This window comes from Hippocampus zosterae, chromosome 20 (assembly GCF_025434085.1).
Source record: "Hippocampus zosterae strain Florida chromosome 20, ASM2543408v3, whole genome shotgun sequence".
Lineage (NCBI taxonomy): Eukaryota > Metazoa > Chordata > Actinopteri > Syngnathiformes > Syngnathidae > Hippocampus > Hippocampus zosterae.
Genome location: NC_067470.1, coordinates 8,021,667 through 8,039,182, shown reverse-complemented (window position 1 = coordinate 8,039,182; position 17,516 = coordinate 8,021,667). Strand labels below are relative to the sequence as shown.

Here is a 17,516-nt window from a genome sequence, read left to right as displayed (position 1 = left end):
GAGCATGAAAGCAAGCTACCTTTTCAGTCAACTATGGAGCTGTTGTTTTTTTGAGCTCTTTTAATCCATTTGCACCGCTAAAAGTGTCAGACCTCCGGTGTTGTAGTTCATTTGTTTGCAGTGCTCTGTCCTGGTCGTCACCATGGTCTGAAATTTCAGAAGAAAATTAATTTTAGGATCTCTGAATGGCTGAGCCCGATGTAGGCATGTGTGTGTTCTTTTTAAAATCAGAACTCCTTTGAAACACCTGGGGTTCTGGTTTTCTAACTACCTCAGGTTTTCATGTTCAAACGTGAAAATTAGACTTTCAGGTGAAGTCACTAGCCGACTCCTTTTACAATCTTGTAAAGCAAAGTTGTATATTTCTGCAGTGCTCGCTTGTAATAGCCGAATTTTCAAAAATATTTAGGATTTAAAAATAATATTCTTAAATGAAGAACCATACCTCAGTGAGTCTTGGCCTCTGGATGCAGTGAACATAAGGGGTGGGATCCGGTCTGATCTGGTCTCCCTCCGTCTTGTAACAGACCGCGCAGTCCATGAGAGGCTACAATGACGGCATAAATTTATAACAATTAATATTATATTGCTCAACAATATATTCCCAGCCACTATTGATATGAAGGGCTCACTCTGTCGTTCCTGAATGGGCATCTCTGATTCCTCGAAGTCGGTCCTTTGGCACATCGGGTCGGCTTCAGTTGAAAGTGGTGGTAGTAGTATTTCACATCAAAGCCACTCTGCAGTTGAAATGAAAATCAGAGATACTTGATTAAGGCGCAGTGTGTGAAGTGGTTTTGTATAGGTCGTCTCTCGATGTGTTGCTGCACCATTTGTGTATTTGTAGTTATTCATGACTGTTGCGGCATCAATGCTAGCTTCGTCAACCCATCTATGGCATTTTACATTAGCATTAGGGAATAATCGGGTTGAATATGTACGTTATAAGCTTATAAAATATATTTTATCCTTTCTACACGGTGACTAAATATATTTCTCTTTAAAGTTTGCTATAAAATGTTTAGAATCCACTCGGAACAAACATGTTTTCACGTTGCGTTCAAGGTACACTTGTTCATTCGAATGGTCAATTTAGGTTCTATCAGATGTACCGGTAATCAGATGTGAGTGATAAGAGTATACTTGAGTAATAATTTCAACATTGATATATCCAAAAGTAATCAGCCAGAAATCCAAGATGTGCTTTTAGATTGATTGAATGTAATGTCAAACAACGAAAGTTGAAATTGATGTTAGGATGAACAAGGAACCTTGAATGCACCGCAGCTCAAACGCTGCTGCTCTAGTTTTTATGGTCCCGATTCACAGTACAGTACAGTACTAAATTCATTTTGTTCTGCCCACTGTTATCGCTTAGATTATTAAAGTTCCATTAATGGTACCCTTGTGAATACTAAGATCCAACTTTGAATCTTAAAATCTGTTCTCGAAAGAGAAATGTGTGTTTAATGTGTTTAAAAACATGCAGAGGGGACCTGTCACTTACAGGTAGTTTGCCGTTAAAATGGACATTTAAAAACCAAGTGACGCCACAATGAACAAACGAGATATGCAGTACCACGATAACCCTTTTTGAGTCACTATATATGTTTTTGGGGCTGTTTTTAAAAACAAGGATGGCCTCCAGAGCAAGGCCCTGGGGGTTACCTCAGCGTCCAACTTTTCCAAACTCCTCAGGAAGCGAAAATGGTGCTGCACGCCCGCGTGAGAGTTGAGATGCACCAAGGCCAGGTCAACGCCTTTCTTGTAGTCCGCCGGGAGCAGGTCGTAAGCGTCCTGGGCTTCAGCCGACCGCCACATGGCTCCCCCGACGCAGGCCACCAGCAGCAACAACACCGCCATCTTACTGGAGAGTGCAACCGAGTACAACGAAGGGCGAACGAACTTTTGTGTCTATCTGATGGGTCAAACAAATCCTGGACTCAATAGTGCAGCTCCCACGCCAACATTTTTTTCTCTCTCTTCCTGGAAACCCACCACCCCCATCCTCCTCCGCAGGGGACTCAGAGCAAGTCTTGACAAAAACAAGCTCTGAAAACAGGCAGCTGCATGACAAACGCTTTCGTTATGACACACTTGGATGACTAATCCAAGACGATCATCCCATAAAGACATCTCCAAACTAATCAGAAGGTAAGCAGGAGAGAATGAACCATTCATGATCCACTGTACAAAAGACAACAAGATTTGGTGGTTGATTCAAATGTGTTTCATGAATTTTGTTATGATTAATAAGAAACAGTGCAGAAGTCAAGACAAAAACGTCCTTTTTTCATCCTCGTACGAACGAGAGAGCCTCATTTCCTCCAAGTGATGTTATCCGATGTTGATTTGTTGATAAAAGGTATACAAACATTTTAAACCTTTAAAAGTGTGTTTGAGTCAGTTTAAATAAAATGTTATATTTGAGATCGATTATACAAAGAAAAAATAATTACCGCAGGCATATATTATTTATCCTCTACGAAGAACGGATCATATTATTGCTGGGGAGATTTGACTGTTGCCACATACATGAGCGTGTCTGTACTGCCCCCCAGTGGTAAAGGCGCGCACACCAAAAGGAGCAGCTTTATGGCCATTGGTCTGAAAACTGTCAAAATCTTTACCAATTATTTATTATTATTGTGATTACTGTAAAACATAAAGTAAAATACTCAGAAAAACTGAAACTGGAGCGATGGATGAAAAACACCTGCAGGCTCTTGATTTTTTATTTTTTCAAAATAATCAACCATAAAGATGTCACCTGCAATGAATAGCATTTGTTCTTCAGAAAACACACACGAAAAAAATCCTGTTTCGCAACTCGGATTTAATATGACCCACCGGGGCGCCGACTTGCAATTAGAGGTTTTTTGATGCTTTCTATCTGTTCGTTTGTGACTAATGCGTTTGGATGGATCGACAGGCGCTGCCTCGTTAACGCGTTGAGGGTGATTTGACATAATTGAGCCCAAAGTGGGACCCCCGTGGACTTTTTTGAATTGTTGTCAGACCAATGATTCTTCTACTGCAGTGGTTCTACAACTTTTTACACCTCGTACCACGTCAAAAAATACTGTAATTAGTAACACCATCATGATCAACATTAATATAATCACTTTATATTTTCAAAGTAAACAATTCCCGCTTATCTACAATATCTATAATATACATCAATAATTCCCAAAGATGTCCTGTACCTGAACAAACGTCATTTTCTGTCACCCTAAAAAGCAGGATTGAAGAGGCATGAGTTCACATTTTAAACAACTCCAGAAAAAACTAGGCGGGCCTTTAAGTACTTCCTGTTCATTAGGCTTCTTTCAATGAAATATTGTGTCGCCGTCTAGCGGCCCACAGTGGAATTTCACGCAAAACGGAACGGAAGGCAAAACAAAATACTTCTAAAACATTTCTCAATACTGATAGTTTTTTTTCCTTGTGGAAAAAAAAACGACAATGACATCAAAAATATTTTTTTGTTCTTGTTTTCTTCTCTTTTCTTTAATCCAGGACACATAGTATTATGATCTTGTTTAGGCACCCCTATCTGAACAGGTTTTTTAAATGCTTTTGAACTGATAAGAAAATAAACTGACTCAAACCCACAAGTCTGCAGCAGATGAACCTTGGGACATTTTCCAATGTCAACTGCATCCTTTTTTGGGCACCATTTATCTATATTTTAACATTTTGTCCACATAGCTTGGAAAACAATTAACCCAAGTAGAGGTAAGTAGCTCTCAAATATTGTTTCAAAGATGAAGGGAAAACTCCCCTTTTTTTTAGAATCCTCTATTGCCTCTGTACAATTACTCAGGCAAAAAAAAAAAAAAGGAAAACAGTGAACCCACTCTGATTCAAATACTTGCTATTTTTTTAATCTCATCCTCTCTTAACTTTCAGTGCACAAGCCGAAGCATTGACTGTATTACTTGGGTGTGTATTAATTTAAGTGATTTGAGATGTTTGTTAGAGGAAAAAATGTGCTCAGACAACATTTTGGTGTTAAGGAACTAAGTTGAAGTGAGCTGAGGAGTTTCAGACCAAAATAGTGATGAATGATATTAGACAGGGGCGGTTGCTGGATGGATGGAATGTTTCATTGACTTTATATTTCATGTGTTTTAAAACAATAATAAAATATGTGTATCATGTGCATCATGTTTTATGGATTACAGTTCATTGACTGAAATTACAGATTCAGCCTTTTTAATGATCTCCTGAAAACATCAAGCAAACATCCACTTTGAGGGTATTATAATGCAATTTATTGAACGGCAAAAACGATCCAATACAGAAATACAAAATGACAACAATCGTAAGGAGATGCTGTAGGCCACAGCTCACACCCAGACACTCACGCAGAAAAAAAACGCTAACCTGACATCAGCTCGTCAACCACTAGGTACACATCACGGTATTACTTTGTTCCTGTGGAAGCTAGAAGGTTTGTGCCTCCACTGCTGTATGCCAACCTGTTGCATTGCTCCATTCGGCTCGCCTGCACTTCCTGCCGTATATTAAAAAAAAAAACACCAATAAAGATTAAAAGTGACAAAATATGGTATATTGGCAACAAGTAATCCACCAGGTGACTCACCGGAGTGACAGAGGGCTTGCGGAGACAATTGAGGTAAGGTTTGGGCTCCGCTTCGATATTTCCTTGGAAGGTTTTGTAGCAAATGGCGCAGTCGATCATGGGCTGAAAGGAAATAGGTGAGAAAAACTCAGCCAGGTTGTCCCGTCGCACTTTTTTTGTTTTGGTGTTCCACTCACGACATCGTTTCTGAAGCTGCAACCCGCCGGATCCTCGGTTCCTTTTGGGCATCTGGTGGCCTTCAGGTAGAAGCGGTGGTAGATGAAGACTACGTCAAAGCCAGCCTGAGAGGGAGAAATATTGAGTGTATTTTATATTGTTGTATATTATATTGAGTATATGTATATATACACACAAACACGCACAAGAATAAGCGGTTTGGATAATGGATGGAGAGATGAATATAAAGCAGTCAATGTTCTAAAACCAGTTTCTCTCTTCTTTAACACCCTGCTACCACCACCAATGCTCACTTGCGCCCCATTGGCGGAGTCGAAAAGCGGTATTACAATTTTGTCTTTGAATATTTTGTCTCATAAAACAGTCATTACTTGGTTCGAATAGATAATCAGTGTTTATGGTTGACTATAAAAACGAATAATTTGGTACACACGTTAGATCAGATTGTATTTAATTTTCAGGCTTTTGACAGTAGATAAAACACACAAACGTGTTGGAATGCTTTGAATTCGATTCTTCATTGGTAGTTCTAGACTTTCCGTTTTGTTACCATCGTTGCTCACTAGCGCCATATAAGCGGAGCGGCTAAAAATGAAATTACAAGCTCTTTTCGATTGCATTGATTTCTCGACCGCGACTCGGTGGTCGATTGTTTGCACGCCCGCTTCACTGTGTATGTTATCCAAGTGCTTGCAATGGTTTTCTCCGTGTACTCCGGTTTCCTCTTACATTCCAAAACCATGCACGGTAGGTTAATTGAACACTCTTAATTGTCCGAAGGTGTGATTGTGAGTGTGAATAGTTGTTTGTTGATGCGTCCCGTGCAACCAGTTAATGGTTTACCCCACCTCCTGCTTTGAAGACCCTCGTGAGGATAAGCGAAACGGATAAATCCTTCTACATTCTCTCACTCGATTGCTAAAAGTACCTCCACGTTAGACTTCGTGACGCTCTTGAAGAAGAGAAAGTGGTTCTGGATGGCGGCGTGTTCGCTGAGCTTCTCCAGTGACAAGTCGACACCTTTCTTGAACGTCTCCTCGAGTTTTCCGTAAGCTTCTTGCGCCTGGGTGGAGGCGCATAACGAAGTTACTCCGACGGTGAGCAGCAGAAACAAAGCGGCCATCTTCTCAAGTGCCGTAACGTCCCGTTTGTTTTGTGGTCGTTCTCCACCTCCTTCTCCGCTTCATCCTCTCGTCGCCGGGAAATCCAGCCCTCGTTTTTCCCGCCCCCACAAATGCATCAACAACAAAATGTCTGAAACAATGTGGAACTGGAACTGCTAAGCAGAGGTGGGAGGAAGTCCCAAAATGAAACAAGTGAAACATTCTGACACCAATGGGCCAAGCAAGAGAAATGTGATCAGTCAATCCAAGAGTAATTCCAATGTTGCAAGTGTTAAATACACAGAGAACCCACAAATACACAGAAACAAATATAGATAAACCCAATTTCTGTTACAAAGTGGTGCACAGCAGGCAGATGCCACTTCTGACACCAATATGGTGAGCGATCGACAAATGGATTCAACTTCTGGTACCAATGGTGTGAATGACAGAAAGAAAGATAAACCCCACTTCTGAAACCAACATAGATCCCATTTCTTATACCAGTCTGGCTAGCAATAGACACAGATCTGACTATTAGCAAGTGACGAAAAAAGGCAGATCCCACTTCTGACACCAATTTGGCAAGTGATAAATGGACCAAAAGTGACATGGGGAATAAATAGAAAATAACTTTTATTTGTCATCAACATTTGAAGCATCAACTGTACCAGGGAGCTTCACTAGTGGCCTCTTTGTTACATTCTCATCATGGACATGTACACAAAACACTGTCACATCATTCACAAGCACTACAAACAAACGTTAAAACTAAACGCGTGTGTGACCACGAATATGAACAAGCGGTAAAGCTGATAATGCAACAGCTAAATAGTCACCTCTTTTAATTCACGACTTCATGGTCCCGCAGGCACTTTTTTGGTGATGTCACCACAGACTTGAGTAACAGGACACAATTTTTTTCTTTTTTCGAACACAAAACAAAAACAACATTTCAAGAGCCTTATCCTCTCGTTTGAATTATCATTGTCTACGATCGTCATGGCGCCCATTTCAGAACAAATGGTGGAATGTTGGTTAGATGTCAGACGAATTGTTTGGCAAGACGAAATATTCCTGCAAAAAAATATAACACGTGACGAGTGCCCTATACTGTGCTTGATTTCCACCCCCATATATCATAATATAATAATAAAGTGTTTTTGTCTCCCCCTGGTGGCTATTTTGACTACATTACCTCACCGTTAGGTCAGCTAGTTTGATAAGCTAAGTAGCGAGCTCAGATAGGCAAACTAGCTAGCCTTGACAAGCTTACTAGCAAGCTAAGGCGAACTAGTGTGGAAATTTAAGATGGCTCGATAGATTACCTAGCTAGGTAAGATGGAAGGATAAAAGTTAAGACAGATAAACTAAGCAGTGTGATGGGATAGCTGGTTACTATAGTTAGACTAGCTGGCCTGACAAGGGGACTAGCACGCATGTAGTAACAAAGTAGCAATCACCAAGTTTGACTAGCTAACTTGACGAGGTAACTAGTGCCACATAAATTAGCTTGTCAAGCTAGCTAGTCTATGATAATAGACTAAGCTGTAGCTTGTTCGTAGGCTTGTCATGGTAGCTAATCTAAAAGATAATTGTTTAAATAGGTGAAGTAGTAGCTTGCTAGTTATCGTTTCAAGCTAACTAGTCTAGGATAGCTTATGCTAGGTAGAAGCGCCTTAGTTAGCTTGGCAGGCTAACTAGGGAGCTACAATATACTGAACTAGGTAGTAGCCTGCTAGCTTATTGAGCTATGTTGTAGTTGTAAACCAGTGTATTTTGTGTTCCTTATCACTAATTTAAATGTACAGTGTATGTCAAATGCAATGCATTTTAGTATATATGGGGGGAAAAAATACAGACAGAAAATAACCATTTCTGGTCACTGCTACATAATGAAGCAAAACGTCAAAGGATCATCCCTCAACTTTTTGCATTTGAGGGCATCGTAAAAAAAAGAACATGTGGAAAATTGCAACAAATCACCTCCAGGTTGTCTGTCACCTTGACAAAAACACGCGTTATGAGATTTAACGATTCAAAACAATCACACTGTGTTATAGTCATTTTTGATTTGGTGTCTTCATTTACAAAACAAAAAGTGCTACTAGCGTCGAGTAAAGTGAAAGGCGAGGCCGTCCAGATGTCCTCCAAGTACACACTTTAGTAGTTCCTTCATATAAGGCACTTGTTGGTAAGGCAACGGTAAGTCAGCGTGCGAACGTTCCTCTACGTTCGTCACATATTCAATGTGAATCAGAGCAAACCTTTCAGGGTTAAAAAAAACAAAACAAAAAAAGAATCATGTTGCGTGTCGATCAAGCGTAAATGCGTCACGATTTTGGAATCCCCTGAAATAGAGTCTAATAATAATTATATAAAAACGTATTATGTAAATGCTTGTGGACATGATACACAGGCAGCAGGTGAGGAAGTTAGCTGGGTGTGCCGAGGGGGGCCTCCCAGTGGGTGGCGCTACTCGGGTCCGGAGCTGGGGTGGCGGTTCACACAGGCATGTGCATCTCAGAGTATTCGTCGTGACACTCACGCTCGTCGAACGTCGGCTCGGCGTCGTCTGCGTCCAGCTGGAAACAACAATTGAGCTTTTGTAAAATGAAAGCTGGATCAAAAGAATATGTACCGGTAATAAGAAAAAAAAAAAGACCACATACGCAGATCATCTCGCGGGAGGTGAAGATGCGTGGCAACAGGAACATTTTGACGGGCACGGTGAGGATGAGCACAAAGGGGAAGGCCAGCGATGCCTGCGTGGACATGACGGCCCACAGCACGGCCAGGCACACCATTTGAATGCAGGTGAACAGATGCATGCGCAGCGTTCGTACCTGTCGGAAAAGTGGGGAAAAAGCAGACCACGAGTTCCGTTTTTCTCCAAGATTCAAATTTCCTTCCATAGCCATATCCGAAGTTTGGGACGTTTCTTGAATGCGGCTCCCACCTTGCGGACGTAGCTGTGGTCGGGGTGGTACTTTGGGGGCATGAGCAGCAGCATTATGCGCTCGCTCAGCTGGATGCCGTTGAGCGACATCACGCCCATGTACAGGAAGATCCCGAACAGCACTGCCAGTGGGATCTTACGCAGGAGGTCTCCGATCACGATGGACATGCCTGCAGACAGATGCGTTATAACCCAAGCGGGATCCAGCCCGAATCCGATCTAACTCCGGGATTGGCATCGTGGCACGGACACCCACCGACCATGACGGCCACCAGGAGCCCAGTCACCCGCTGCTCCTTGACCTCCTGGATGCGAGGCTTGTCTCCCGGGGCCACGGCTTTGCTCATGACGGTGAGGGCGTTGACGTGCGTCACCGAGCGCACGGTGGCGGCCGCCATCCACGGCAGGCCGAAAAACGCGGAGGCGCCGCCCAGCGCCACGATGAGGAGCAGGTCCAGATGGAAGCCGGAGCCCTTCACCAGCATGCGCTCCTTTTTGCTCACGATCAACCTGTCGGGAGAACGACAGGACGCTGTCATATTTCTTGAAAAAAATATTTTTCGAGTTCACGTATTTGTTTTCGAGTTCAGGTTTTGTGTGACGTCGCCAGTTAATGCAATGATATTTAGACTTGTCGCCATTACTATTGATGGTGTTCCAAAACTGAACAGAGTTGTTTATGTAACATGGGTTCATGTTAGATGCATGGCGGAGGTTTTTTCGCGCACTCACGTGGTGATTTGAGTCTCCATGAAGATGAGGATGAAGACGAGCAGAGCGGGGAGGCAGCAGGCGAACATCATCCAGACGGGGAAATCCCCGTCGCGTCCCAGCGGACTGATGATCCAGCCGCGCTTTTCGGGCTTGGTTACGGAGAAGCCGTGTGGGACGTTCAGTTTCTACGCAGAAATCAAAATATTTGATTGGGTTTTTCTGAAGTGACCCGCTTGGGATTAGAGTCTTACTTGTGTGTATGTGTCGTCTAAACTGTTGTCCACAAGTACCATGACGAGGATGGCGATGGGCACCCCGAAATCGCCGATAATCCTGCGTAGCTGAGGGCACGACACGGGAACAATGAGAGCAAGAAATGTGATTTTTTTTTTTTGTTTTGAACAAAAGACTTTTGTATATCAAAGCAACAAAGATGTACTCTTATTTCTCACCCTTCCGGGAAAGAAGGCACTGTTCTTGAACTTGCGTAAGTAGAAAGCGATGAAAAACGTCCCGGCCATGAGAACTAACGACAGCAGCGCCGTGTTGGGTTCGTCCGTCGGGCCGGCGGTCTTGGTCACCTCGGGAAGGGCGGTGATGTTGCCGATGTTGATCGGGTTTGCTGTGACGTCTTCCGCGGAGGCGTTCGGGGCCGCCGTGTCGTTTAAAGGAAGGAGCGGGTTGAGGTGGCAGCGCTTCAGAGGGTGCTGCTTGAAAATCTGCCCAGTGACCAGTATAGTTCATTACTATATATTTTTTAAATTTTATTAATATATACAGTGAAACTCGACAACGAAACCTACATGGGGAAAAATTCCCCCTAGTGTGAAAACACTTTCATGCATTTAAGCCATTCCCACTTTTCTGCACCCCCTACAATGAAAAGTTCTGTTGTACGAAATCATTTTGTCTGCGCTTGCCTCGCAATGAGATTCACTACAACAAATGCGCAGTTGTACAGGAAGTATTTGTTTCAGACTCAGCACGAACGTTGCATTGCTAAAATGGCTACAAAACGGACCTTTGCAGACTAAGGAGTTAAGAAAAGCTTTCACGCTTAAAGACAGGATAAAAGTAATAAAAATGAAAAATGAAGTAAAATAAAAGACATTATGCAATAAATTCATGTAAGTGAAATGAAATGCTGGTCGTGAATTTCGCAATTTCTTTACCTTTTTTTCTTTCTATGCTGGCTATATGACGTGTCAAATAAGTGTATGCTCATACTTGTACACATATACCTTTTTTTGTGTGTGTTTGTGTTTACATCAGAGATAAAATTTGCTGCAGTGAAAAGTCCCCTGTTGTGAAAATGTTCTTGTTGCAAACATGATTTCGTTGTAGAGGAGTTTCACTGTATGTGGAAATGCTTGGTATTTTGTCCTGAACGTCACGTGACGCAGATTTAGTTTGGCTTGACTTCAAACCTGGCGATTGTTACTCCCATAGTTTCCGCTAAATTAGATTTTGCGTTGCAGACTAATTTGGAAAAAAAAAAACCATAAGCCCGGATAATAAACTCTCCATCCACTAAACATTCAACTCCAATCCGTCAACGGAGATTTAAACTCCACTTGTTAGAAAAACACACTCGTTTCAGCCTTGAGTTCTGAACGTTGTGCAGGGACCGATTAAGTCCGCTTGCGTTAGCATCAAGGACGCTAACACATCAGGAAGCCTTATTTTTTTATTATTTTTTTTAAGTTTTTGGTGCTTGTTATTTACCCTGCCGAGCTTCATGAAGGTCTCGCAGATGAAGATGAGCGAGATGAGGAAGGAGAAGATCTCCTGCGTGAAACGCGAGACGAAGCGCACTAGGAAGCTGCCCTCGAAAGCCACAGTGACGAGCACGATGACCACCAGCCACACGCCGATCCAGACGCGACCCGTCAGGTACTCCATGTCGCTGGACTTGCAGAACTGGGACCACAAAAAGGTTTTTGTTTCCAACTTGCACGCACAAATATTGACAAACGACAGCATCGGCACAACGTAAACACGATGAAGTTAATGAATTCGTTTAGGCCCGCCGTACACTGAGCGATGTGGCCTAACCCGACTGAACTGTCGTGCAACGTGCGGGGGTCAGGATTGAGTTCTCATGACAGCAACACATGTCAACAAATATAAAAGTACCCGTAATCATATATTCTTTGTCCTCTGCGAAGAACAGCCGATATTACCGAGGAGTGACTTCCTATATGTATTCTATTGCCTCCTAGTGGCAAAAGCATGCATGACAGAAGGAGCAGCACAACGTCCTTTGAATTAAAGCAAAAATGTGGGCAAAATAGTTTAATTCTTTACATATTATGTGGTTATTTATATTTGTATAAAAGTTCAATATTATTAAGTGCTATTTTGGTAAAATAAGTCAATTTTTTAATTTATTTTATTTTTTGGCGTGATTTTCCAGTTCAGTTGCTTTCGGTCGCTCTGTGTACTGCGGGCCTTACGGGGTTAGGGGGATAGTTTTCAAGATTTTGGCTCGGTGCGTTTGGATTGAGGGCTTACAGTGTAAAACGCTTCTTCAAAGACCAAAAGCGGTCCGGAGAAGCCCACCACCAGCAGAGGCTGCGCTCCCAGCAAGCAGAAAATGACGCCCTGCACAGCGGTGGACACGATGAGCTCCGACACACCGATCAGACCTTCCGTCTTCTCGCCTTGAGAACCACGTAGGCACAAAGTTAGCATCTCAGAACGACGGCAAAATGTGCTCGCCGCGGGCACTCACTCAGCAGCCCTCCGAACGTGATGGCCGGCGAAAGGGCGGCGAAGTAGATGAAGATGACGGCGGCCATGCACTGGCTGTTGAGGGCGTCCTTAAAGTCGCTGACGTAGTTTGGGTAGCGCCGCCTCACGTCTCGGATCAGGCCGCCGAAGGGCCGGCCGGTGCGCTCCAAGGGGTCATCGGACTTCTTGAAAGGCGTGATAAGGGCTTCTGCGCGGTTAGACGGGCGGGGAGGTTACGACAAGTTCTCAAGCGTGCTGGATTTTTCAAGGTTTACCTTTTTCCTCCAGGCTTTTGGGTTCGTCGGCCAGCAGTTTTCCTTCCTCCCGCTTGCGCAACATTTCCCGCTGGAATCGGGCCACCGAGCGCAGCAGCTCGTCGCCGCCCATCTCTGACGGCGGCAGCACGATGCTGCAGTCCAGGAAGCTGTTGATGGCGTTCAGGAGGTCCTGCCGGTCGTCCGCCAGGTAGGCCACCTCGTGGAATTGCTGCGATGCGTGTTCAATTTGGAAATTTGAGTCAGTCAAAGACGAAAATAATGGCTTTGCTCGACAAAAAAAAAAAATGTTCAGATGGACTATATTCTGACTTTATTTTCATATTTAGAATTTACCGCGAAAAATAAATAAATAAATTATCCTCATTTTGGGATTAAAAAACAAATCACTAATATGAATTAATAATGAGTATAAATATGGTACTGTTGATATTTTGAATGTATCCTAATGATTAATATTTCTTTTCCTCTTATTTTAACTAGTCATGATTTGTCATATTTTAAATTTACTCCCAGATTTTTTTTCTTTAAGATTTTTTAACCTAATTCTCAATTTCATTTTTTTCTTCATATTTGGATTTTATTCTCAGAAAAAAATTCCATTCCCATAATAATTGGAATTTATTTGGGTAAAATTGAAACTTTATTCATGTAAAAGTATGACTTTATTCTTGTTCGATTTTTAACTCATTCTTGCGCCATCAAAAACAAAATATTACATCTTTTTAGTCATGTTTACATTTTCCGTCTGATGCTCGACTTTTAGCTTACTACATGTAGATTTTTTTTTCTTTGAATGTTGGTCATTACAAATTTATTCTTGTAATATTTTCACTTTATTGTTAGAAAATGTACTTCATTCATTTAAAAAAAATCACCATTATTATTGTAAAATTTCAAATTTAGTGCCAAAATTAAAATGTAAATTTTGCTGACAATTTTTTTCCCCTTAAATATTTTGTAGATGACCACAATGCAAATATAGTACCTACAGTGTCATCTCAAATTAAATTTTTAACTTCCTTTTGAAGGACGAAGCCCCCCACCCCACAAAAAAATAAAATAAAATGAGCTCGCGCTCGGTGCACGCACCTTATCGGACATGAGCGTGGAGATGGAGCGCCCTATCTGATGGTAGTCCATGCTGGTGGTGGGGGGCCCCAGCAGGACAAACAGGAAGCGAACGGGCACGGGAACCTCCAGCACCGACTCCAACTCCACCGCCTCCTGCAGCCGTACAAACGCCATGGTGGGCTGCTCCAGGAAGTCCACGCTGCCTGCAAGGCGGCGGAAAACGGCAAACACTCAACACCTCGCAGGGGTGAGTCAACGGCCCCTCGTTGCTTTGAGCAAGATGACTCACCCACGAGGACGACGGTGGCCTCGGCGTTTTCAGGAATCTTCTCGAGGAGCTTGAGTTCGTGCTTGGACTTGGAGCGATGCATGCCCGACACCACGGTGGGCTCTTTCTGTTCGGGCCAACAAATACAACATAACTCACAGGCATATATTCTTTATCCTCAGACGACTACGTTTCTGTAATATTAAGTCGATTTTCGCTTGTTCATTCATTCATTCATTCATCTTCCGAACTGCTTGATCCTCACTAGGGTCGCGGGGGGTGCTGGAGACTATCCCAGTTGTCTTCGGTGAGTAGGCGGGGGACACCCTGAATTGGTCGCCAGCCAATCACAGGGCACACAGAGACGAACAACCATCCACGCTCACACTCACACCTAGGGACAATTTAGAGTGTTCAATCAGCCTGCCACGCATGTTTTTGGAATGTGGGAGGAAACCGGAGCACCCGGAGAAAACCCACGCAGGCCCAGGGAGAACATGCAAATTCCACACAGGGAGGCTGGAGCTGGAATCGAACCCGGTACCTCTGCACTGTGAAGCTGACGTGCTAACCACTGGACTACCAGGCCGCCGATATTTGCTTGTTTTTATTCGTGATAAGGCTACTACAGCAGTGTACACCAAAAGTACCTGCACGTCATTCTTTTCGACGTCAATGTGCGTGTCGCAGTCGCCCGCCGCGTGTGCGCTGCTCATCAGCGGGTCGGTGACTGAGGGCTCGGGCGTGTGGGTATGATTGGCAACATGGTGGTGGGTCATGAGGCTACCCAGGCTTGCGGCAGAGATGTTCCTGGGGAAGGGGCTGCTGTGTTCCTTGTCGTCGCTCGGATGGCTGGGAAGAAGACGATTTGGCAAAAGAATCACATCCTGTGCAGATGCGATTCTGTTCCAGTCTTGGACAAATTTTAATCTTTGAGGAATTTGCGGGGCTCTGGTGAGAGGAAATGAGCTCGGCGGGTGGGGGAGATGCGATTGGCGCTCACCTGTGCTTGAGCAGCAGGGCCCTCAGGACGTTGGCGCGGTCCTCGGCTTTAATCTGGTCTGAAATGATCATCTTCTCGACCACCTGGTGGGCGATGCCGGGCAGGGTCTTTTGGTCCAGGTCCAGCAGCACGGCACCTGCGCAAACAGAAATGCGGAAGAAAGAATATGCCTGAGTATTATTGTTGTGTGACCTGTTTGGATATGTTGGTGCTCAATGTGCGTTAGCTTAGTAATGGTTACGCGGTTGCCATTTTTGGTTAGCACCATCTATGGAGTTGATTATTTGTTAGAATGAAGCTAGCAGAATGTCATTTGACATTTCTTTGTTCATATTTGAACATTTAAATATACAATGTTTAATCTTTTGTTGTTTTGCGCCCCAGTTTTACAGTCAACTTCACTTGGGAGTGACAACGAGCTTGAAGCGAGCACGCTCGGCCTCTTATTTAGAGAAATGTGGGAGCAAGAGAGAGAGCGAGTATTGAGATTTTCACCTCGTATGTGTGGGTGTGGAATATATCTGCAACATTTCATGGTGGTAAACTAGAAATTGGACTGTGGCATGGAAGACCTCTGAATGTTGGGTACATGGTTTCGACCTCGTACCGTGTGCGATGGTCTTGCGGAGTTCTAGCAGACTGCGAAAGGACAAGGAGGCCACGTGGGGCTTGCCCCAGCGGTCCGTCTCTTCCTCCACGTCCTCCTCGAACTTGATCCAGCGGGCCGTCTCCTTCCACTGCATTTCCTGGTTCTTGTCCATGGTCAGCTCATTCAGCTCCACGAACACCTGAGGGGGGGGGGGCGCAGGTTCCACGCTTAGTGAGGGAGTTCTCAAAGCAGTGGTTTTCAAACTTTTGAAACCATCAGCCCGAACCATTTTTTTAACCTAATTAATAAAGTGCAACAAATCATTCTCAAAAATTAAATATGAATGAAATTTAACGCCTTGGAAGCATGTGAGGAAAAAAAACCCAAACCAAAAAAAAAGTCTAATTTGTTAATTGTCTGATATATACATATTGAATTGAGATCAATTAACTTTGCTTAGCAACAAGTGACCATGCAAAAATGTATGCCAATCGCAAGCGGGCAAACAATCGCTCTCAAGGGGTCGGGCCACATTAAAGATGTATTTATTTATTTTTTTAACCGACAAATAGGTGAGGGCATTTGTAGATACAATTTTTTAAAATAGTACATACAAAAAAATATATAATAATAATAATAATTACTAAATGATTTAAACAATGAAAAAAATTGATAAATAAATGTCATAAATATACCAGGGGACAACTAATAATGTAAATGCTCCAAGATATACTCATGGTGTTTTATAAGAAATCGTAAGTGTTTTCTGACGTTTTTGTGATAAGATAAGATATCCTTTATTTGTCCCACACTGGGGAAATTTACAGTGGTAATTTACTTGGGATGTTATCCCAAGTGAACATGGGATCAATATCAGTTATGGCTTTAGTTTTCCTGGCACCTGGTCTACCGAGATGGTTAGCGGCCGACCAGGTGAGCTCTTCAAAGCACTTCACACGTCGTGCTGACAAACAAACAAAGCCGCTTTTGTCCAAAAGAGCCAATATTTAGGTCTCACGCCATGCTCGCGAGCTTATTAAAGAGCGCCATCTGTGCCGAGCTTCACCCGCCGCATGCCTGTGAGATCACGCTCACACAGGAGGCTGGGGGCAGGGATTGGGGGGTGGGGGGGGGGGTCACACCTCGCTGGGCTCACCTTCTTGTACGTGGCGGCCACCGCGCTGGCGCCCGCGTCCAGCAGGACGCCTTTGGGCCGAGAGAAGGAGCGGTACAGAACCACCGGCGTCGGCTGATGGGGTGGGGAGCGAAACGGAACAGGAGAGAGGTCTCAAAGGACCCACATGGGCATCTATTGTAGCTGACGGGCTGACCGCATATAAGAATTTGCGTGCGTGTGCGTTAATAAATCATAACGGCAAGAGCGCCTGGTGTCCGGTTGCCTTGTGTGGACGGAAAGAAGTCATTCATTCATCATTCATCAGCCCGTCCACCCATCCACAAATTCCACCCGAGAGATGGAGACGATCGCGGGAAGTTTTCGATTAGCCAAGTATGACTGAAAGTCAACTTGAAGAATATTCGGAAATGTCAAGCATCGTTGGATTGTCCAGTGGAACCACAGTTCACGAATTGAATCCATTTAGAGACTAGTTGTGACCCAAAGCAATGTTTCAAATGGAAATGGATAGAAGTAGAATTGATCCGTTCATGGAAAATGACAAATATTAAATAAAATTTAAAATGAAATGAATACATGATTTATTGATTTTGTCCCGTGACGCATTACGGTATTGACGGGCATTCTTACCTCATGCGGGGTGCGGTCCTGCTTTCGGCTGCGAGTGGCGGACTCCTTGTGGTCCTTGCCCGTGTGCACCACCTGGCCTTTGGTGCTCTTTCGGACCAGGTGTCTGCGAACGCCGGGGACATCTTCGAAGCGATGGCCTGGTGGCGGAGAACAGACGTCGGTGTTGCGATTAAATGCTCATGTATTGTACTTAACTCATTCACTCCCAAAGACGTTTTTAAACGTCTTTTCAGACTTGGTTGGT

General features: G+C 43.7%; 1 protein-coding gene and 1 long non-coding RNA gene across 5 annotated transcripts in view; one reads left to right on the top strand and one right to left on the bottom strand.

The window, feature by feature from the left end:
* The first annotated feature begins 5,394 nt into the window (after positions 1-5,394).
* On the top strand, positions 5,395-7,458 carry LOC127592864 (uncharacterized). The gene is made up of 3 exons (XR_007960233.1): positions 5,395-5,533; positions 5,618-7,268; positions 7,316-7,458. It is a non-coding gene; the product is annotated as an uncharacterized LOC127592864 (long non-coding RNA).
* Positions 6,509-17,516, bottom strand: part of slc4a2b (solute carrier family 4 member 2b) — a 33,460-nt gene continuing 22,452 nt past the window's right edge. For 3 of the 4 annotated variants that reach the window (XM_052053811.1, XM_052053812.1, XM_052053813.1), the window contains 18 exons: positions 17,273-17,409; positions 16,661-16,753; positions 15,523-15,703; positions 14,916-15,051; positions 14,563-14,764; positions 13,934-14,039; positions 13,663-13,847; positions 12,571-12,781; positions 12,297-12,503; positions 12,077-12,225; positions 11,288-11,482; positions 10,015-10,281; positions 9,814-9,903; positions 9,581-9,747; positions 9,105-9,358; positions 8,849-9,018; positions 8,562-8,735; positions 6,509-8,474 (listed from right to left, as the gene is read on the bottom strand). In XM_052053811.1, coding sequence (XP_051909771.1) covers positions 8,394-8,474; positions 8,562-8,735; positions 8,849-9,018; positions 9,105-9,358; positions 9,581-9,747; positions 9,814-9,903; positions 10,015-10,281; positions 11,288-11,482; positions 12,077-12,225; positions 12,297-12,503; positions 12,571-12,781; positions 13,663-13,847; positions 13,934-14,039; positions 14,563-14,764; positions 14,916-15,051; positions 15,523-15,703; positions 16,661-16,753; positions 17,273-17,409 — 3,005 coding nt within the window. In that variant the 3' untranslated portion in view covers positions 6,509-8,393. The remainder of the gene's footprint in view (positions 8,475-8,561; positions 8,736-8,848; positions 9,019-9,104; positions 9,359-9,580; positions 9,748-9,813; positions 9,904-10,014; positions 10,282-11,287; positions 11,483-12,076; positions 12,226-12,296; positions 12,504-12,570; positions 12,782-13,662; positions 13,848-13,933; positions 14,040-14,562; positions 14,765-14,915; positions 15,052-15,522; positions 15,704-16,660; positions 16,754-17,272; positions 17,410-17,516) is intronic. The other variant, XM_052053814.1, reaches the window with a different exon arrangement.